At 38.0% G+C, this 23,131-nt stretch overlaps 1 protein-coding gene across 1 annotated transcript; it reads left to right on the top strand.

Annotated features, from left to right (window-relative positions):
- Positions 1 to 11: 11 nt before the first annotated feature.
- Positions 12 to 21,566, top strand: LOC110464905 (double-stranded RNA-binding protein Staufen homolog). Its single transcript, XM_021520372.1, has 15 exons — positions 12 to 198; positions 2,646 to 2,715; positions 3,358 to 3,773; positions 6,942 to 7,152; positions 7,791 to 7,932; positions 8,596 to 8,798; positions 9,669 to 9,745; positions 10,850 to 11,077; positions 11,734 to 11,883; positions 13,381 to 13,533; positions 14,247 to 14,298; positions 15,585 to 15,686; positions 16,854 to 16,966; positions 19,981 to 20,147; positions 20,660 to 21,566. Exons 2-15 carry the CDS (start codon positions 2,664 to 2,666, stop codon positions 20,742 to 20,744), a joined length of 2,151 nt encoding a protein of 716 aa, XP_021376047.1. The 5' UTR covers positions 12 to 198; positions 2,646 to 2,663; the 3' UTR covers positions 20,745 to 21,566.
- Positions 21,567 to 23,131: the final 1,565 nt, after the last annotated feature.

Genomic DNA, 23,131 nt, shown 5'->3' with positions numbered 1-23,131 from the left:
AAAGGAATGATTATTTGAAGCGTGTGGAAGACAAGCACTTTGGGTGCAGACAACATGGCCGCATGCGTGTCTGAAATTTTCTTTACTGTTTGCCAATGAAAAACCTCGTAAATAAGCTAACTTCCTTTTCATTTTATCCGTTCAAAAACTTAAAAGGACATTCTTTCAATATCTAAGACGCATTATCGCCGCAAAAAGGTGAGCAATGGAGTAATTCCAACATGAAGTAAAAAGCCGGTGTGCAAACAAATGTCTAACTTCAGTTACGATAATATTAAACTCATTAGCAATCCAATGAAAAGTTATTTACCGATCAGTACTATATTGTTTATGTATAACATGCGAAGATAAAATTTTCTTGGTCTCTTATTTATCTTGTTTGAGGATGCATATTTGCATGAGGAATCCAAGACGTTTCGGTACAAACAAATGGGTACTGGAGCACTTGAAAATCTAACTATATATATAAAAGTCCGATATGACTAGACTTACAATGTATATTGGACGAACGTACAACCCGTTACTGGACAATACATTATCTCAAGCACGTCGATAAATTGTGAACTAAGCAGCTGAGTCGGTGAAATTTAAGAATATTGTCTCATTTATTACACAGCTTCAATTGATTTGGTGAATGTCCATCTTAACCAGGTCCAGTACGTATACACTGCCGATTGAGCTATCTGTTAAGAACTATAATAGCTCCATTGACCTATCTGAAATGGTATTTTCAGCTATTTTTAAGTGATTTTCTTTTTTAAGGAAAACGAAACAAAGTCGCATTTAAAAGAAGATTGTATCATTAGGTTGATCACAAAAGACATTAAATAATTATTTGAAAAAAATAATGATGTAAAAAAATCTGAAATTTTTACATTTATGAAAAATGAAAATATACATCTAATCGTATGCTTTTTGCAGTCAACATTACCATAAACCTTATTGTTTTATGCGACTTTGCTGTAATTTAATGAAAATTGAAATCTCAGAAAATATAGCTCAATACAGCTTAAATGTATAGGTGAATATAGAGCTATATAGGTCTTTATAGCTCAATCGACAGTGTACTGGACCTATTGACACTACTCCTGTCAACAAACATGTATCCATCATTAGTATAAAACTGTAGCATCTCTCTACTGGTATCAAGGGGGGGGGGGCAGGAATTAATTTTAGGTGTTGCCCAAAATTTTCAACTCGGAAAAAGACGATTTTTGCACTTATCTGGTTCTAATTATTTATATTTGAATTGTAATGGCGGTTCTGCATGTATACTAATTTCTGGCAAGAAAAACCTAGAGAACTTCTTTTTTTTCTAGGATTTTAAGAATTATACTTTCACTGTTGAACGAGGCAGTTTTCAAGATGTAATACTAACCTGTTTTAAGAACTGCGGAGCGTGAATTATTTCCATTGACAAACAGATCGAGTGAGGCGTGGAATAGTTTTCTGAATTTCCAAGTTATTAGGTCAGTAGGTCACCTGAGCTTTGCTCAAGTGACCTATTCTGATCGCTTTCCGTCCGTTGTCCATAAACTTTTCACATTTTCAACTTCTTCTCAAGAACCAGTGGATGGAATGTTTTCAAACTTGGTCAGAATCATTCTTGGTAGATGAGGCTACAAAATTGTAAAATTGGGATTCCTACCCCAACCCCTCAGGCCAAGGTGGGGCCCCAAAGGGCAAATTAACCAATATTTCAAAAATCTTCTTCTCCAGACTCAGAGGTACTACAGTCATTTTGTCTGCATGGATGGAAAGATCATCAGGGGCTTTATTTAAATTGTAAATTTCAGGACCCCCGAGCTATCCATTCTCCCTTGGGGAGGGGGTAAAGTTTACTTTAGTTTATATGGGGAAATAACACTTTTGGGTATATTTTATCCATTTTCAGCAGAAATTTATTCAAACTTGGTCAGAATCATCTTGAGTGGATGAGGGTATTACATTGTAAAATTGGAATTCCTGCCCGATCCCCAGGGGCTAGGGCGGGGCCCCAAAGGGAACATTTACTAATATTTTCAAATTCTTATCCTTTGATGGCAGACAAGTATTGTATTTCACTTAGTTTACATGCTGATTTCCACATCACATCTCAACAATAAAATAAAGCTACCAGTACCTATGATATAACTCAGATGACCGCTAAGGCCCTTGGGCCTCTTGTTTAATGACAGTAAATTGAATATTGTAAATTGTTTTTCGATTACTGATGATAAAACGATGTTGCCGTAAATTTAGGAAGGTATTGGTAATGCAGCTGGTATCTCAGCATCAAGCTGTATTGGCAGCCTTTAAACAGACTCACTAAAATTGTTTCCTAGTGACATGATAAAGTTTTTGACACATTAGTTTGTAAGGTCAAAAAAAAAAAAAGTCTGTTTAGGGTTGCATGGGCAAAAAAACTAGGGTAGGTAGGTCAGATTTTTTTGATTTTTTTTTTGATTTTTTTGGTCATGTGATTATGACCCTGCTGTTGTATTTAAAACAAAGAATTACATAACAAGGTTCATTTTTTTTTTTTTTCATCAAAAAGTTTTGGGTCGGGGGTAAAAAGCTAGGGTCGGTCAGTAACCCTAAACAGACTTTTTTTTTTTTGCCTAAATGATTTGTGTATAATGAATCTCCATTTATATATTTTAAAGGAATAAAAACAAAGAAAAATGTCATCATATCCTGTTCAAAACCAGCCGTCCATGGTACAACAAAACCATCGTGAGTATTACCTTGGTATCTGTTACTGACTTTAACCTAAATGTATTTGTATGGATTAATTTTAATAATGTAATAAAAATAACTTTGTATTCATATATAAAAACTTGATGCTTATTCCGTCTTTGCCTATTGCAGAGTTATCTTCTTTTGGGAGCAGGTATTGATTGTTACGTCACTTGTCTGTGAGAGTAACGTCATCAATTTTAGAGAAAACGACGTAATTTTCTTACACAAACCAATGCGGTAACAATCAATACCTGCTTCCAAGAGAAGATAACTCTGCAATACGCAAAGACGGAATATAGCCGGCAGAAAACATCTGATATGCATATAGCCTGTTTCTTCTACATTGTATTTATCCAACCTTTCCAACAAATAACACATGTAGAAATCTATATCTTAATTGAAATTAACACTTATTCTTGCTGTAGCAGCAGCCAGGCTTAAATGTGACACCATCTGATTGTATAACAAAGATGTATTTATGATATTGTCCTTATATAAAGACACTTTGATAGTTACTGCTCCACTTGTGAAATGCTATGTATTATAATGATATCTTTCACTTCCACAGCATAGCTTCCCTACAAAGGAGAGCTTTTACTTACAAACGCATACAAGTGTTTATCTTTTAACATTTAGGTAACAAAGCTGGAATGATGGGGAGTGGTATTTTACCGAACAATTCCAACAACAACAACAACAACAACTCTATGCCAAGTCCTCTGATGTCCGTCAACAACAGCTATCATACACAAACGCAATCTCTTGTTGGCGGTCTACAACAGAAGGTCTTAATCCCTGGTACAATAGCCACCAATCAGAACCAGCCACCTGCCTCTTCACTGACCAATCAGAGCCCTCCTAATCCTATTAACATGGCTGGAGGTGTTGCTGTTGGTTCCCAGATTGCAACGCCACCTGGTGACCAGCAGCCGACTACTGTCAGCATCCAATCTTTAGAAGAGAGCGAGAACAATACCCAAGAAACCATGTTGGCAAACACAAAAGAGAAAACCCCAATGTGTCTGATCAATGAGTTAGCTCGTTACAACAAGGTAGGACGGGATTGACCAATCCCCAATCATTTTAGAACTGGCGATTAGCTAGATCTCTCATCCACACTGTTTTCACTATAAGTGTGTAGCAAACTGTTCGATTTTCAAAAATAGAGGGTTGAATTTTGTTAAAGTATCATTAACTACAGAAATGTTTCTACTTGTTTTATAGCAAAAAACAGCCTGCTTTGTTATATTTGTATTATCGGCTGAATACTAGTTCAGAAAATAACTGAAAAGAAAATGTTTTTCATCTTTCCCGTCATCAATTATTTGCATCTTTTAATTTTCAACTTTGACAATTTTAATAAAAAATTAATATATCAATGCTAACAAAATATCTTCAGACCAATTTAAAAAAACAACAACATTTCAGTGAGTATATGTATATAATAAACAATGGCAGAAATTGTGACGTCATAAACAATAGGTAGTATTGTGACGTCATCAATAGTATGTGCCCACATTTTGAGTACTTCCTGAAGAACCCCATTGTAGGGGCGAAACCGATTGACACTTCTAATAAACTACAAGAATAACTTATTGCTCCTCCGCCTGTTGTGATTGAATCTATTTTATGATGTTCCCACTTTTACTCCATCCCCTGCATACTTTCGGGTATCCAGACGAGGAGCAAAGGACCAAATTATTCCACCATTAAGAAAACCATGGCGTTGGCTCTACCCTTGCCTTATTGTATATAATAAACATACTCTAGAACTTAATACCAAATTCACTTAATGTCCAACAGTTTACATCAAAGCCTTTTTATACCCTTACCACGGCTTGTCAACAATTAATTTTCTGTCTGTTTTGGGGAATTATACCCTAACCACGGCCTGTCAACATTTAATTTTCTGTCTGTTTTGGGGAATTATACCCTAACAACGGCCTGTCAACAGTTAATTTTCTGTCTGTTTTGCGGAATTATACCCTAACCACGGCCTGTCAACATTTAATTTTCTGTCTGTTTTGGGGAATTATACCCTACCCACGGCCTGTCAACAGTTAATTTCTGTCTATTTTGGGGAATTATACCCTAACCCCGGCCTGTCAACAGTTAATTTCTGTCTGGTTTGGGGAATTATACCCTAACCCCGGCCTGTCAACAGTTAATTTCTGTCTGGTTTCGGGAATTATACCTTTACCACGGCCTGCCTACAGTTAATTTTCTGTCTGTTTTTGGGAATTATTCCCCAACCACGGCCTGTCAACAGTTAATTTTCTGTCTGTTTTGCGGAATTATACCCTAACCACGGCCTGTCAACATTTAATTTTCTGTCTGTTTTGGGGAATTATACCCTACCCACGGCCTGTCAACAGTTAATTTCTGTCTATTTTGGGGAATTATACCCTAACCCCGGCCTGTCAACAGTGAATTTCTGTCTGGTTTCGGGAATTATACCTTTACCACGGCCTGTCTACAGTTAATTTTCTGTCTGTTTTAGGGAATTATACCATAACCACGGCCTGTCAACAGTTAAGTTTCTGTCTGTTTTGGGGAATTATACCCTAACCCCGGCCTGTCAACAGTTAATTTCTGTCTGGTTTCGGGAATTATACCTTTACCACGGCCTATCTACAGTTAATTTTCTGTCTGTTTTTGGGAATTATGCCCCAACCACGGCCTGTCAACAGTTAATTTTCTGTCTGTTTGGGGGAATTATACCCTAACCACGGCCTGTCAACAGTTAATTTCTGTCTGGTTTCGGGAATTATACCTTTACCACGGCCTGTCTACAGTTAATTTTCTGTCTGTTTTTGGGAATTATACCCCAACCACGGCCTGTCAACAGTTAATTTTCTGTCTGTTTTGGGGAATTATACCCTAACCACAGCCTGTCAACAGTTAATTTTTGTCTGTTTTGGGGAATTGTACCCTAATCCCGGCCTGTCAACAGTTAATTTCTGTCTGGTTTCGAGAATTATACCCTTACCACGGCCTGTCTACAGTTAATTTTCTGTCTGTTTGGGGGAATTATACCCTAATCACGGCTTGTCAACAGTTAATTTTCTGTCTGTTTTGGGGGATTATACCCTAACCACGGCCTGTCAACAGTTAATTTTCTGTCTGTTCTGGGGAATTATACCCTAACCACGGCCTGTCAACAGTTAAGTTTCTGTCTGGTTTGGGGAATTATACCCTAACCACGGCCTGTCAACAGTTAATTATTGTGTGTTTTGGGGGAAGATATTTTGAGGACAACACCACCATTGTTATTGAGTAATATAGATAACAAAATCCATCAATCCATGAAATTGTGATATTTCCTGTCAACAGTTAATTTTCTGTCTGTTTTGGGGAATTATACACTAACCACGGCCTGTCAACAGTTTATTTTCTGTCTGTTTTGGGGAATTATACCCTAACAACGGCCTGTCAACAGTTAATTTTCTGTCTGTTTGGGGGAATTATACCCTAATCACGGCTTGTCAACAGTTAATTTTCTGTCTGTTTTGGGGGATTATACCCTAACCACGGCCTGTCAACAGTTAAGTTTCTGTCTGTTTTGGGGAATTATACCCTAACAACGGCCTGTCAACAGTTAATTTTCTGTCTGTTTTGGGGAATTATACCCTAACCACGGCCTCTCAACAGTTAATTTTCTGTCTGTTTTGGGGAATTATACTCTAACCACGGCCTGTCAACAGTTAATTTTCTGTCTGTTCTGGGGAATTATACCCTAACCACGGCCTGTCAACAGTTAATTTTCTGTCTGTTCTGGGGAATTATACCCTAACCACGGCCTGTCAACAGTTAAGTTTCTGTCTGTTTTGGGGGATTATACCCTAACCGCGGCCTGTCAACAGTTAATTATTGTCTGTTTTGGGGGAAGATATTTTGAGGACAACACCAACATTGTTATTGAGTAATATAGATAACAAAATCCATCAATCCATGAAATTGTGATATTTCCTGTCAACAGTTAATTTTCTGTCTGTTTTGGGGAATTATACTCTAACCACGGCCTGTCAACAGTTAATTTTCTGTCTGTTTTGGGGGATTATACCCTAACCACGGCCTGTCAACAGTTAATTATTGTCTGTTTTGGGGGAAGATATTTTGAGGACAACACCACCATTGTTATTGAGTAATATAGATAACAAAATCCATCAATCCATGAAATTGTGATATTTCTTCCTTTTGTTTTTTCACTCCTTTATCAGATAGCACATCAGTACACGCTGATAGATGAGCAGGGCCCCGCCCACAAGAAGACCTTCTATGTCCAGCTGAAGCTCGGGGACAAGGAGGAGTACAAACAATCAGGGGCCAGTATCAAGAAGGCTCAGCACGCTGCAGCAGCCGAGGCATTGGAGAATACCACCTACACACACCCACCACCCAAGCCCCCAAAGGTTGTCCTACAGAGGGACGGTAAGTAGCCATCAGTGCCGAGGAGGTCTCCAAAAATGGTCCTACAGAGGGATTTTGTAACTTACATTGTCTAAAACTCCCACTGTGGTCACACAAACAGACTGTAAGAAACATTCATTGCATATGGTGATCTCATAGAGGGACTGTAAGGTTAGTCTGAACCTCCAAAAGAAAGGTTGTCCGACTCAAGGATTTAATGGGATCACATTAATTCATTTCTGGTCTGAAATCCAATTTTTCTTAATTCATATTTATTTTTTCAATTATGTGGTCCCCAGCCCCCAGGGGCCTGAGGGGCGGGGCCAAAAAGGGTCAAATTGACGGAAATTTCAAAAATCTTCTTCTGAAGATCCAGATATGGTAGAATCAAATCCTCTTCATATCTATGGAAGGGTCTTAAGGTGCTTTACCAAATTCAGCTGACTGACAGAACCACTATTTGTACATAGTACATATACTACCCAGATCTTTCACTCTACTTTTGCATTACATGTTGTTCAAGTTACCTTTGTTACAAAATTATTTCTTTTTCATTTGGCAACATTGATAACATCAGTTTTTACATAAATCGAGTCACCGTACAGGCCCATGGGCCTCTTGTTTAGCATAGTTTGTCAGTAATATTGTGTGATTTCTAGTGGATATGACCACACCTACCGTGGAACTGAATGCCTTAGCTATGAAGCGTGGGGAACAGACAATGTACCGCCCCCTAGACAACAGACATCAGAACTACTACCCTCCCCCCAACTACAACTACCGAGGCATGTACCAACAGAGGTAAGATGTTTTTCCCACACCCTCCCAGCTACAGTGGAGGCACGTACCATAGCTATACTTGAAACCTGGTATAGAGCTCAGTGATACAGCATCATATCACATTCTGGGGTGTACAATTCATATTCCTGGTTCCAACCCAAAAGTAGTTTTTGAACAATTCTGCTATAGCCTATTATAGATTGAAAATGTTAACTGGTTCTGATATAGCCTGGTCCTCATAGCCTATTACAGATTAAAAATGTTAACTGGTTCTGATATAGCCTGGTCCTCATATAGCCTATTACAGATTGAAAATGTTAACTGGTTCTGATATAGCCTGGTCCTCCTATAGCCTATTATAGATTGAAAATGTTAACTAGTTCTGATATAGCCTGGTCCTCATAGCCTATTACAGATTGAAAATGTTAACTGGTTCTGATATAGCCTGGTCCTCATATAGCCTATTATAGATTGAAAATGTTAACTGGTTCTGATAAAGCCTGGTCCTCATAGCCTATTACAGATTGAAAATGTTAACTGGTTCTGATATAGCCTGGTCCTCCTATAGCCTATTACAGATTTAAGTTTTCACTGACTTAGATATAGCCTATTACAGATTTAATGTCATTTGATGAATAGTCTGTTAGGCCCTGTTGAGTACAGTAGATGCTGGTTTGATTTTAGGTATCACTATCCTAGAGCCCCTCGGGTGTTCCAAGTGTGTCTGAAGGTAGGGCCACGAGACTTTGTCGGTGAGGGCCCCACGCGACAGGATGCTCGACATGATGCCGCAACCAAGGCTCTGGCCATGCTAAGTAAGTTGCCAGTGCCCAGCGAACAAGACCAGAAGGCTGAGGCAGTGATAACGCCCACAGAGGACGGCGACGGTATGTACACTCCACAATGGGATTACGATATAGTTACTCTTACCAGGGCCTTTTTCGTTTAAACAGTTGAACCAGTTTGACCACAGTTTTTCGCTTATTAAATAAGGTCGGACCTAGTAATCTGATGCTGCTTTCAGGTGAGCCTTGACAAAGACTCACATTTGCAGATCCGCCAGGATTTATACCCGAAAATGTTACATTTTAAGACGGTCAAACAGTTTGTTCCGCATAAACGAACAGGCACTAGTGTTACCCCTGTTACAGGAAGGCTCTTCAAACTTGTTGACATTTTCACCTCATAATGTGTTGACACTGTCTTTAATTCTCACCATGGTTACCACATGAAGTAGTTTTTGAGTAAAATGCCAACAGTTTTAATGATATACTAGTACATGAGAAAAGACACTTTTGAATAAAGGCAGCCGAGGTATCAAAACAGGACTGGCTTTTGTTCAGACAGATACATGGGTTATCATGATTAAACAACGAAAAAGCAACATCTCCTTGTGGTAAAAGTTTTAATTTAAGTAAGAGGATTAAACAGGCACTGTAAAACCCTGAATGTGATAATTAACAATATGAAACAGATTGTCACTGTTTTTCTCCAGACACAAACTTTTCTCAGGGATGTTATTAAAAACTGGAATTTATAATTTTTGGAGTGATTCCTGCATGCCTTTGATCAGTACTTTTGACTTTGCCCCTAAAAACCACATCAGAATTAATTGGTATCCATTATCAGTTGTAATAGTCCAGAATCACTTTCCGCTTGTCACGGAATAGTTAGCTATCTAAACCATGTTTTACCGTCTTTATCTTTATCTGTACATCTTTTTGTGTAAGCATCAATCTCTGCTCATTCTTTTATAGACATAGACAAACTGAAGTCTGAGATCAGCCTAGTCCACGAGATTGCACTCAAGCGGAATTTGAAAGTCAGCTTTGATGTGAGTTGGTTTCATCTTTAAGTAAAGTCAAGAAATAGGTAGGCCTAGGCATAAGGGGTTGTTTCTCGAGCATCGTTTAAAATGTTCAATGAAGAGGAACAACTTAACACAGAAATTTGTATTGTCCTGATTGTTCATTTAGTCATTGTTTTAGTTTGCCTCAATATGTGTAGAAATAGTCAATCTGATTAAAATCATATGTTACATGGCTTCGTTAACTTCGTACTACGCCTGAATTTCTGAGTGTGCCGTGGGCAGGGTCACTTTCAGGTGACCTTTATATTTATAAATACTCATTAAATTTTGACCAATCAAAGACCCTCTTTCAAAAGGGCGAATGATGCGAAAGTTCTGAAGTTATTTGAGATTGATCGTCATATTTGTTTTGGAAAACTAATCTGTTCGATACCCCTCGCTATTTATCTATCAACCATGATATTCCGATTCGCTGGCAAAAGTTTCCGATTGGTTCATCTAAAGGTCACTTGAACGTGAACCTGACCGCGGCACATTCAGATGTTCAGGCGGAGCCATGTAACGGATGATTTTAATCAGATTGAGAAATAGTAGTAATCATTCCAAAAAGGTAAAACATCAAGTTGATACTACACAAGTATCAGAACATATAATTCTGTAACCTACCACACCTTACTTAGTGTTTGATATTTACAAGTTTATAGAAGGTGGTTGATATAATCATTAAACAAGCAATTGAATAGCATGATGGATACGTTTTATTTTTAGCTCACCTGCCCGAAGGGCTAGTCTGTGAGATTTCTGGAAAACGAAGAATTGAATTCAAGATAAATTTTGCATTAAATTTTGTAAATTTTCCAGATTAGCATCCCAACTGAAAGCAGTTTGATGCTAATGTAAAAAAAAAAATAATCTCTTGTATTAAAATTAAGAATTTATTCAAATAAAGTGAAGGTTTATTCTGACAATTATTAGAAATCGATCTACCACATTTAATACTAACAGTTTCCATGATCCATCTTCAGTATTCTGCTATTGCTATCTGTGTCAATAAAAACACATTTGTGGCACGTGGTTACGGGGAGTTTGACAGAAGCTATACTAACTAAACCTTCGATATGTATGTAGGTTATACGTGAATCTGGTCCGCCCCACATGAAGACGTTTGTGACACGATGTTCTGTGGGAGAGTTTGAAACTGAGGCTGAGGGCAACAGTAAAAAGATGTCTAAAAAGAAAGTTGCTGAGATGATGCTGGAGAAACTACGAGAACTTCCTCCTCTGCCTGTGTCTGCCATGAAGCCAAGAAATAAACCAAACAACAAGAAAAAGTCCAAGAATATCATCAAAGTTAGTGTAAGTACACCGTCCAGCAGGTAATAGAGTTGTCCCCCCTCATAGGGATGGAGAAGGTGGACCTTTCCCTAAAGTTGAGATCATCCCATTCCACTACCAAGGGGGTGAATTGTTTTTCTTTTCCCCTACTGACCCCTGTTATACATGTAATGCAATGTTGACCCTTGCTGTATTGTTGATAGTTTGTATGAATGGGAAATCCTACACGGTGTGGCTACACCAGCCGTCTAGGGTACGGGAAATCAAGGTTTTGTATCATTGTAGCAAGGCCATCAATGTCATACTGTACCCACAAAGCTTTATAATATTACAGATAGATAAATAATTTAATTATTGTTCTCAATTCAATAAGATCAAAGGTTTTATCTGCATGTTGTTCTTTGCTCTGTAATACGATTTTTGATGTCATAATAAAAAAAAAAAACTGTGTTTTCTTTATAATTAAATGTCCTTTATTTGTGTGCTTCTGCTAACTAATCTTTGTTAATCAAATTCAAACAAGAATTGATGCAAATAGTTCTTATTCAATCACTTTTCAATGATTCATGATTCATGAAAAACACTTGTATAATTTGATATTTTAAACGTGCTACCAGATTTTCTTTTGTTGACCTTCATTACGCAGTGATTTATTGTTGATCAATTGTTGTTGACAGCAAGTACAGAAGGCTAACCCAGACTACGGCGTGGGAATTAACCCCATCAGTCGCCTCATCCACTTCCAGCAGGCACAGCAGAAGAAGGAGCCAGTGTACACTCTTGTCACAGAGAGGGGACTGCCAAGGCGCCGCGAATTCGTCATCCAGGTAATATATATAGATAGTATTTACTTAACAAGGTGGGTAAGCTTATCAATGTCACAACATATTGATTGATACTTAAATCAACATGGCTATATTGACATATCACAATACATTGGAACATAACATAATTATATATAAATAGATACCAGGGGTTTTTCCCAGAATTTTTGTTTTAAGCTGATATGTTTCATTTTCTCAACAGATGTTTGAGGCAGACACAGCATCGTAGCATGCTCAATAATACCATTCATATATATTTATTGGGGGGGGGNCATGGATGTGGCCCTTAATTTTTGTCTTTTAAATAAGTATTTTAGGCACCAAGCATTCAGTGAATTTGAAAAACCCAAGAACCAAAGGGGAAAAAATAGTTTGTTCCTTATATTTAGATTTTCAGCAATGTAAATGTTTAGTATTTCAAAACTCAAAATTAAAAGAAAGATATGGGTTTTGTTCATTGAATAATTTATATATGACATATGTGTAATTTATCCTGATTTTATTATACAAAAGTTAATATGTAAAATGCTGTTAATGTTGTTACACATTGAGGTAAAACATCAATGAAAAAAATCATTTCATATTTTCTTTGATATTAATAGAAGATATTTAATGAAAAATGACAACTTGAATTTCTTCTAAAACTGAAATAAATACTGTTTATATCAAACTGATTTTTGTGTCGCCTGCGAAAAGCTGGTGACACATAGGTATTGCTATGTCGGCGGCGGCGGCGGCACAGGTTTTCGCGCGATAACTTGAGGTCCAAAGGTCAAGGTCACTGTTACTATAAATAGAAAATCTGTTTTCCTGCGATAACTTGAGTTTCCTTGGGCCGATCAAGCTCAAACTTCATGCGGTGCTAAGCACAATCTCCCAGCTTCCTGCGCAGGCGACACATCCACTAACGTGGAATTCTTGTATTAAAGTGTAAACACTGTTGGGTTTTGTAATAAGAACTCCAATGCTTCTTTTCATTTTTGGGTTTTATTTAAACGAAGGAAAGCCTACAACATGTAATAATATTACATAACAAATAGTCATTCACTCCGCACTCTCATTCCAGACTCACACCTATTCATTCCTTTCCCCCCATCTCACTCACTACATATACACAGATACATGTGAACAGATAACATGATAATGGATGCTGACCAGGGACACCAGGAAGCTTACTAGCTGTTATATATAGTGTACGTCTGCTCTCGTGCAGGGGTGCCGTCAGAATGACTGTGTTGGTCACCTGTAGCCGCGACCAAAGCCCCGACCTTGTCACAGTAACCAGGTGTCCCGGGACAGAAACCCATGCTAACTAATTGTAAATCCAGATTTACACAATCCAAGATTGCTATTATCTCTAACTGAATATGCGTGCTGTCTCAGCACAGTTGAAAACATCATTTATGAAAACATTAAATTGCTTTCAGATGTGGTTCATAGGCAATATGAATGCCCACTGCATTACAGGAAAATGACATGTCGTCTTGTTGTTATGTACAGGTACAGGTTGACGATCAGACGTGTACAGGTGTGGGTCCGAACAAAAAACTTGCCAAAAGACATGCTGCCGAGGCCATGCTGACTCTCTTGGGCTACAACAAGCCCTCGCCTCAACCCACCAAGCCAGCCATCAAAACTGCCACCACCCCAGAGGTAAGGCAACACAAAACTGCCACCATCCCCTGAGGTAAGGCAACACAAAACTGCCACCATCCCCTGAGGTAAGGCAACACAAAACTGCCACCATCCCCTGAGGTAAGGCAACACAAAACTGCCACCATCCCCTGAGGTAAGGCAACACAAAACTGCCACCATCCCCTGAGGTAAGGCAACACAAAACTGCCACCATCCCCTGAGGTAAGGCAACACAAAACTGCCACCATCCCCTGAGGTAAGGCAACACAAAACTGCCACCATCCCCTGAGGTAAGGCAACACAAAACTGCCACCATCCCCTGAGGTAAGGCAACACAAAACTGCCACCATCCCCTGAGGTAAGGCAACACAAAACTGCCACCATCCCCTGAGGTAAGGCAACACAAAACTGCCACCATCCCCTGAGGTAAGGCAACACAAAACTGCCACCATCCCCTGGCCAGTACAGGATACATTTCAGCTGTAGCAAACAAAAATTTGAGACAAATACACTCTTTCATAAAACAAGAATAACAGAACCGCTGAAAACTTAACTAGGAAGCATTCTGAAATAAGGCCTTGCTGATGCAAATTTACCTAAACATGTACAGTTTAACTCCAGCAGATTTTTTATGTTCTCCAGGAGAAACAAAAAAATGAGGGGCAGAATAATTGTGAGATAAATTAAGTAAAGTCAGAGTGTACTTTTATGTGATATTCTCTACATTGTAGGGTATGTCCGGGGAAAAGAAGGTGACATTTGTGGAGAACAATGAAGATTCAGGTAAATTGATATCTGAAGTGTCACATTGTTTGTCCAATTCCTTATGATATTTGCAAATGTACTATTTTATTTTAGCTGCATTTCCCCTTCAAGTTCCTCTATAAGCATTACCAGAAGAAATAACGTTCATAGAGCTATAAACACGTTTTGATCAGCATCATTTTCAAGCTTCTCCCCCTGCCTCAAATAACATGAGACAACTGTCAGAAGCAAACATGTTGGTGACGCTATACCAATCTAGGAATCTCTTCATCGACTGTTTATCCTTAGTGTTTCCTAGCAACCACATCTACTGTAGAAGCACTTGTTTGACTGTTTATCCTTCGTGTTTCCTAGCAACCACATCTTCTGTTGTAGCACTCTTTTGACTGTCCCTTCGTGTTTCCTAGCAACCACATCTACTTTAGCAGTACTCTTCTCCGACTATTTATCCTTTGTGTATCCTAGCAACCACATCTACTGTAGTAGCGCTCTTCTCTGACTGTTTATCCTTTGTGTATCCTAGCAACCACATCTACTGTAGAAGAACTTTTCTCCGACTGATTGTCTTTCATGTATCCTAGCAACCACATCTACTGTAGTAGTATTCTTCTCTGAATGTATTTCCTTTGCGTATCCTAGCAACCACATCTACTTTAGCACTACTCTTCTCCAACTGTTTATCCTTTGTGTATCCTAGCAACCACATCTACTGTAGTAGCGCTCTTCTCTGACTGTTTATCCTTTGTGTATCCTAGCCACCACATCTACTGTAGTAGCACTCTTCTCTGAATGTATATCCTTTTTGTAACCTAGCAACCACATCTACTGTATTAGTACTCTTCTCTGAATGTATATCCTTTGTGTATCCTAGCAACCACATCTACTGTAGTAGCACTCTTCTCTGACTGTTTATCATTTGATGTAAATGTAAGAATTGACCTTAAATTTTGATGGCATATATGGTAGTATGAATGCATTTTGCAACACATGTATTCTTTATATAGTCCTAGCTAACACTTTTCAAGAATATGTTTGTTGCTTACTGTATTACATTATGCCATATAACACTGTCAAAACAAAGGTCAATCTTTAAGTATATGCTCAATAATAATTGACCCATTTAGTTACGACTTTTGTGACGTTCCACAAAATATAAGAATGAGAAAAGTAAGCTTTAGATATGTTTTCTGCACTAAATGTTAACGTCAGTTACTGCAGTGTTACCAATCTTTTTCTGTTGTAAAATAATTTTCATGTTTGTGATACAAGATCATGACAGCATGTAATGAAAATTTCTATTTCAGTGGGTGACATGAATGGTAAGGCTTCTGTCGGTCGACAACTTGTTCCTGGACTCCTCCTCTTACCAGACTCCAAGTATACAGGGAGCTCGCTGTATAACCCAGGTTAGTAGTGAAGTTAATGGTGTTGATTGTATGGTCACCAAATATACAGGGGGCTCGCTGTATAACCCAGGTTAGTAGTGAAGTTAATGGTGTAGATTGTAAGGTTAACAAATATACAGGGGGCTCGCTATATAACCCAGGTTAGTAGTGAAGTTAATGGTGTAGATTGTAATGTCACCAAATATACAGGGGGCGCGCTGTATAACCCAGGTTAATAGTGAAGTTAATGGTGTTGATTGTAAGGTCACCAAATATACAGGGGGCTCGCTGTATAACCCAGGTTAGTAGTGAAGTTAATGGTGTTGATTATAAGGTCACCAAATATACAGGGGGCTTGCTGTATAACCCAGGTTAGTAGTGAAGGTAATGGTGTAGATTGTAATGTCACCAAATATACAGGGGGCGCGCTGTATAACCCAGGTTAGTAGTGAGGTTATGGTGATGATTGTAAGGTCACCAAATATACAGGGGGCTCGCTGTATAACCCAGCATAGTGAAGTTAATGATGATGATTGTAAGGTCACCAAATATACAGGGGGCTCGCTGTATAACCCAGGTTAGTAGTGAAGTTAATGGTGATGATTATAAGGTCAACGAAATATACAGGAAGCTCGCTGTATAACCCAGGTTAGTAGTGAGGTTATGGTGATGATTGTAAGGTCAACAAATAAACAGGGGGTTAGCTGTATGACCCAGGTTAGTAGTGAAGATAATGGTGTTGATTAAAAGGTCAATGAAATATACAGGGAGCTGGCTGTATAACCCAGGTTAGTAGTGAAGTTAATGGTGATGATTATAAGGTCAACAAATAAACAGGGGGCTCGCTGTATAACCCAGGTTAGTAGTGAAATTTATGGTGATGATTATAAGGTCAACAAATAAACAGGGGGATCGCTGTATAACCCAGCATAGGGAAGTTAATGGTGTTGATTGTAAGGTCAATGAAATATACAGGTACATCAGGATTACAACATTACATTTTAACATTAGGTCATTGTGACCTGTATTTTCTGCTTCACTGACTGTTAGACTTTGTGTTCAGCTTTATTTTCATCAAAGTCGGGGCATATGTAAGTTTTATAGACATTTTCTTTTTTATTCTTACTGTTGCCCTGCATATTAATGTTTGACTTTCGTTTTGGAATGTTTGAATTTGTTGTGTTGTAGCTCTGTCAGGAATGGGGGACAGCCTTGGGTTCGGACCAAGTCCACGCCTGCGTCTCGGAGAGATTGCCTCCAGATATGACGTGGACATCAAATTTGATGAATTTGCTGGCACTGTAAGTGACATTTGTTTCCTATTACCACTACAAATACACGAGCCATTAGAATAGTTAATTTTGTACAGTGTTGTATATATTTTTACATCTGTCAAGTTAAAGTGTGATATATATTATGTTCTATTGTAGATAACTATAATTATTCACGATTGAAGTACAGCAATCCAGATTGATTTACTTTTAATAATACTTAATGATATAAAGGTCCACTATTTCTCTTGCAGGTTGTTTCTCTGTTACATTTGTGTTATTGCCCCTATAGTCACTTAAAGGCTATTGGATCCTTGTTTGGGGACTTATTGTTTTTACTCCGATTCCTATTATCATGTTCTTCTTTCTTCTTCTTTCTCTTTTCTGCCATAAAGGTTTCCAACACTTTTCTCAGAAACTATAAGTCAGATCTTCACCAAACTTTGAGGGATTATTACTGATAGCCTCTAGATGTGCAAACACCTTTTTGTTTTTCCGATTAATATCAAAGATGGCTGCCAAAGTCTCTGATTGGCTAAAACATTTTGAGCCATAACTTTTGTTATATTTGGCGCATCAAAATAAAATTTTGAGGAAAGTATTGATTTAGGATGTGCTCTAAAGTCGAATAAAAAAAAAATGAAATTGTCAACAAAATGGCCACCACAAATTTAAAATTTCTATAGGTGTTCGCTAAAGATAGCCAATGTCACCTATCCTATTTTACATGTTTTATAGATATTTTCCAATGCATTCCAAATTTGGCATGTAGGTGTACGATGGTACCGCGATCTCAATCATGACATCCGTTTTCTTATTAGACAAAATTACTGCCATATACTGGTAACTGATTGGTCGAAACAACGTTATTGTTCGATTTCGTTCAAATTAAGTATGTATGTGTAATATGGCATTGCAAACTGAACTGGGACATTCGTTTTCAAATTTGACAAAATGGCAACCATTTACTTGCTTCTGATTGGTCGAAATTTAGATATTGTTTGATTTTTGTGAAAATTGGTTTACATGGGTATTAGGGGACTGCGAATTCAATTGCATAGGTTATGTTGCCATATCAACCACACGGAGGCTTCTGATTGGTCGAAATTTAGATAGTGTTCGATTTTGATGACAATCAATATATAGGGGTATTGAAGGACTGCACATTCAATTGCATACTTTCGTTGCCATAGTAACCACACAGAGGCTTCTAATTGATTGCAATTTAGAAATTGTTCGATTTCACTCAAATTTAGTTTGTAGGTGTATAAAGGCATTGCCATCATTTTTAGCTCACATGCCCAAAGGGCAAGTGAGCTTATGTTATGGTGCGGGGTCCGTCCGGCGTCCGGCGTCCGTCCGGCGTCAACTTTTTGCTTTAAACAACTTCTTCTCAATAACCAAAAGGCCTAGGAAGATGATATTTGGCCAGTAGCATGCTGGGATCAAGGGCTTCCAAGTTTGTTCAAATGAATGACCTTGACCAACTTTCAAGGTCATTGGGGTCAGATGTCTTTAAAATCTTCAAACAACTTCTTCTCAATAACCAAAAGGCCCAGGGTACTGATATTAGGCCTGTAGCATGCTGGGATGAAGGGCTAGCAAGTTTGTTCTAATGAATGACCTTGACCCACTTTCAAGGTCACTGGGGTCAGATGTCTTAAAAATCCTCAAACAACTTTTTCTCAATAACCAAAGGGCCCAGGGTACTGATATTGGGCCTGTAGCATACTGGGATGAAGGGCTACCAAGTTTGTTCAAATAAATGACCTTGACCAACTTTCAAGGTCACAGGGGTTGAAATATGTTAAAATCTTCAAACAACTTCTTCTCAATAACCAAAAGGCCCAGGGTACTGATATTGGGCCTGTAGCATACTGGGATGAAGGGCTACCAAGTTTGTTCAATGAATGACCTTGATCCACTTTCAAGGTCATTGGGGTCAGATGTCTAAATCTTCAAACAATTTCTTCTCAATAACCAAAAGGCCCAGTGTACTGATATTGGGCCTGTAGCATGCTGGGATGAAGGGCTACCAAGTTTGTTCAAATGAATGACCTTGACCAACTTTCAAGGTCATTGGGGTCAGATGTCTTTAAAATCTTCAAACAACTTGTTCTGAATAACCAAAAGGCCCAGGGTACTGATATTGGGCCTGTAGCATGCTGGGATGAAGGGCTAGCAAGTTTGTTCAAATGAATGACCTTGACCAACTTTCAAAGTCACAGGGTCAAATGTCATAAAATCTTCAAGCAACTTCTTTTCAATAAGCAAACGGACCAGGGTACTGAAATTGGGCCTGTAGCATGCTGGGATGAAGGACTACCATGTTAGTTCAAATGAATGACCTTGATCCACTTTCAACCTAATGTTCTTGTTCAACAATCAAGGTCAGAGGCGTCATATGTTTAAATCTTTTAATAGGTTCTTATGAAATCTTAAGATTACAAGTGTTAGATTAATAACAGGTGAGCGATGCAGGCCCATTGGGCCTCTTGTCTAATGCATATTTGCCACTATGGGGTAGATATTGTTTGATTTTGATAAAAAAATGGTATATAGTGGTATAAGGGGACTGCACATTAAACCGCATAGGTTTCATTGACATAGTAACTATATAGCAACCACACTGAGGCTTCACTTCTGATTGGTCGAAATTTATATATTGTTTGATTTTTATGAAAATTGGTATACCAACAACACGGAGGCTTCAGATTGGTCGAAATTCAGATATTGTTCAATTTCACTCAAATTTAGTATGAAGGTGTTTTATGCCATTGTGATCCNTAGTACTTGTTAATTTGTGAAACAGCACAGAAGGCTGGGACTCTACCTTAAACATTTTTCTTACATATCGATCAACCACAAAATATTATAACGTTGATATTTTCTCTGAATCTAAACATCAATTACATGACATAATGATAATGTTGAATTGTTTTGAATATGTACAATGAAATATTACTCAGTGGTTTATAGTAAAAGCAGCCTATTTCTGTTATCAGACCAACATGTATAGTAAAAACAACCTGTTTCTGTTGCAGACTAACAACACGGAGGTGCTGAGCAGGGTGACACTGATGACCAACCCACCCCGTATCTTCCACGGCAGTGGCCCCTCCCCTGAGGCAGCTCGTGACACAGCCTCTCTTGAGGCCCTCGCCTTCCTGGCTAACATTGGCAAGGACGACATGACAGCTGGTGGGGATGGGTACGTGTTCAGTACAACTTCGATCAAAAATCAAGTTATAAAAGATTGGAGTTGCCGACACCAGCAAGGTCCAATTGGCCTGTAGTACCCTACTTTGTGTTTATTAGAGTAAATCGATATCTCCCACAGAATCAGGTTACTAAGCTTACACGTAGTAAAGTACCGACTGTGAGCTTTCATCGAACTGGTGCATGTACAAAGCTTCGTAAGATTAGTAAGGCCTTATTTTATGGTATTTAGATAACGCTTGAGGGCTATCAAGTTTCTTCAAATAAATTACTCTGTTGTAGATTAAATGTGTGATGATATTTGGACTGTAGCTTGTTGAGGCAAGGAACTGAACTTTATTTATCCTATATAGCTTGCTGGATGGAGTAAAACAAAAAGTCACATTTATTCCTATGAAATTAAGATGATATAAAAATGTCTAATCCAATTATTAAAATATTGTAGAAGAAAGATTCTGTAAATTTCAATGCAGATTTATTAAAACCATTCTTCTTTCCATTTAGCGCAAAGATAAAGAAAGAACCAGGAGAACTAGCTAACTCAACAAACCTAGGGAGCACCCATACAGGGAGGGTTCCCCCTATGTAGAAGACACATTACCACAAGTCCTCGTCAGCCATTCAACTTGAAGGCTTGTCATCATAAAAGATGAGCAAAAACAGACGTTTTACATACTGACTGTATTCAAGAGACATTGTAACGTTTTGGATTTTCCACTTGCTATGCTTTCTATTTCTTAAAATCTACATCTCAAGGCTGGGATGCTTGGCATGTGTTTATTTTTAGAATGGAATGATGTGTGAAGTTTGAAATGTTTGTTTAAATAAATTGGGATGATCTAACGGTAAAAAATGGATATTTTTGGTATTAATAACATATCAATGAAATATAAAAAAAAAAAAACGTTTGTTCAGAATATGTTTTGTTTAGAATTCATTTTTGACCTTCTGAAAGGTTTTATAGATCAAGGAAATTTACATTTTATTGTTAAAATGATTTGAAATTTCATGGCACAATGTCTGTTTTTGCTTTTATTCCTGACACCCCTCTTTGGCGTTTCCAAATTGAATGTAAAACCTACATTCGGGAAAGTCCAACATGCCATTTAGGGAGGTGAGGGTTATTGTACAATTTTGTAGTTATATAAATTGATGTGTTGGCAAGATCGAGGAGGAAGCTGGACGAGGTGATTTTTTTGTTTGACTACATGTGAAGACAACATAGTCGTTAATAATTGGTATCATAGTCAAGATTAATCATTTTGTATTTTATGAACATTTTATACATATATAACATACAGGTCTTCAGATTGGAACAAACTTCATAAAAGGTTATTTCGTCTTTGCGTATTGCAGAGTTATCTTCTCTTGAGAGCAGGTATTGATTGTTACGTCATTGGTTCGTGCGAGAAAATTACGTCGTTTTTTCAAAAATTGATGACGGTACTTTCACAAACAAATGGCGTAACAATCAATACCTGCTCTCAAGAGAAGATAACTCTGCAATACGCAAAGACGGAATACCCAGGTCATAGATAACAAAAATACACAGACATAATTAATTTTTGAAAAATATTTGTCACTGTAAAACAGAGCATAAGTTATTAAGCAGAGACATATTTTGTTCATTGAATATTGTCATTAACTTGATAAGGAGTTCTGGTTACAATTAGATTTGTTCTTATAATCAAGCTTGACTTTGGAGATTTATGGTGGATGACCCACAACAGTCTGAGAATGAACAATGATTTATCTTGACACAGATTTCTATTTTTCCTATAGACATTTTCCATCCTCTTTGTTATATCCTAATATTTTCAAAAATGATGATTTCAATCTAAGTATTCACAAGGAAAAAAATCAGCTTTAAGACATCCAGTAACTTTTGTAATTGGTTGAAGTAAGGAAAATGGTTAAATCTCTAGTTTTCACATGCAGAAGTCTGGTGGATAATGACCTTGTAAAGTTTTGGGGTGAAGTAATGGTTTTGGAACAAGTCACTACTAGCTAGCCAGACCTCCTTGTGTGGGGTTTTACCTTGTACACTGTACCACTTGTAAATATATTATGACTTTCTTGGGCTGTTTCTTATAACTAGCATCCCATAATTTTTTTCTTTTGTCTAGAGAAATTGTCAAAAAGGAATCAAGATTTTTTTCTTCCGACAGATTAACGTTTATTTTATTTTGGTTTATTCAGTATTATACTAAAAAAGCATGGAACAAATGTTGGATATTATCTGGACTGATGTCAATTAGATATTTTGAATGACTTGTCGATAAATTTCCCAGCCAGAATTAACCTGTGTTAGAGCCTGATCTGCTGCTCATAGATCAATCACTAATATTTTACTCGGAGGGACAATTTTTTGTGTAATTTTATAACCTTGACATATAGCTGATTCTTGGTGAATGGAGATTGTTGATTTTTAGACTGTTCATAAGAAAGTTTGAAGACAGTTGTTTTGTTGCAACCAGACGTACTGTAGCACTCTAAAGGGAATGGTATTAAGAGAACAAAATCAAAAGCAAACAATGATTTTTTGAAAAGTTGTACAGGAAATTTAATGGCTGGTCCGACTTTTTGAGTTTGTATTGCGACAGGCAGGTCAAGGGCACACACACACTTGTTTGGTGTTGGATGTTTAGGCTGTGTAGCTGTGTGGTAGGCTGTACCTATGTGTGGTAGGCTGTACTACATCTGTAGTGTGGTAGGCTGTACTACATCTGTAGTGTGGTGGCTGTACTACATCTGACGTGTGGTAGGCTGTACTACATCTGTAGTGTGGTAGGCTGCACTACATCTGCAGTGTGGTAGGCTGTACTACATCTGTAGTGTGTTAGGCTGTACTACATCTGTAGAGTGATAGGCTGTACTACATCTGCAGGGTGGTAGGCTCGACTACATCTGTAGTGTGGCAGGCTGCACTACATCTGCAGTGTGGTAGGCGGTACTACATCTGTAGTGTGGGAGGCT

The sequence above is a fragment of the Mizuhopecten yessoensis genome, unplaced genomic scaffold (assembly GCF_002113885.1).
Source record: "Mizuhopecten yessoensis strain PY_sf001 unplaced genomic scaffold, ASM211388v2 scaffold11041, whole genome shotgun sequence".
NCBI classification, from domain to species: Eukaryota; Metazoa; Mollusca; class Bivalvia; order Pectinida; family Pectinidae; genus Mizuhopecten; species Mizuhopecten yessoensis.
Note: the sequence above shows the minus strand (reverse complement) of the source record. Positions and strands in the feature narration are given on the sequence as shown.

Bases quoted from the DNA above. Each gene is read 5' to 3' on its own strand.
- LOC110464905 (XM_021520372.1), top strand. From the start codon at position 2,664: ATGTCATCATATCCTGTTCAAAACCAGCCGTCCATGGTACAACAAAAC. The intron at 9,746-10,849 runs GTGAGTTGGTTT...ATATGTATGTAG, and splicing joins ATTTGAAAGTCAGCTTTGAT to GTTATACGTGAATCTGGTCC. The intron at 15,687-16,853 runs GTTAGTAGTGAA...GTTGTGTTGTAG, and splicing joins GAGCTCGCTGTATAACCCAG to CTCTGTCAGGAATGGGGGAC.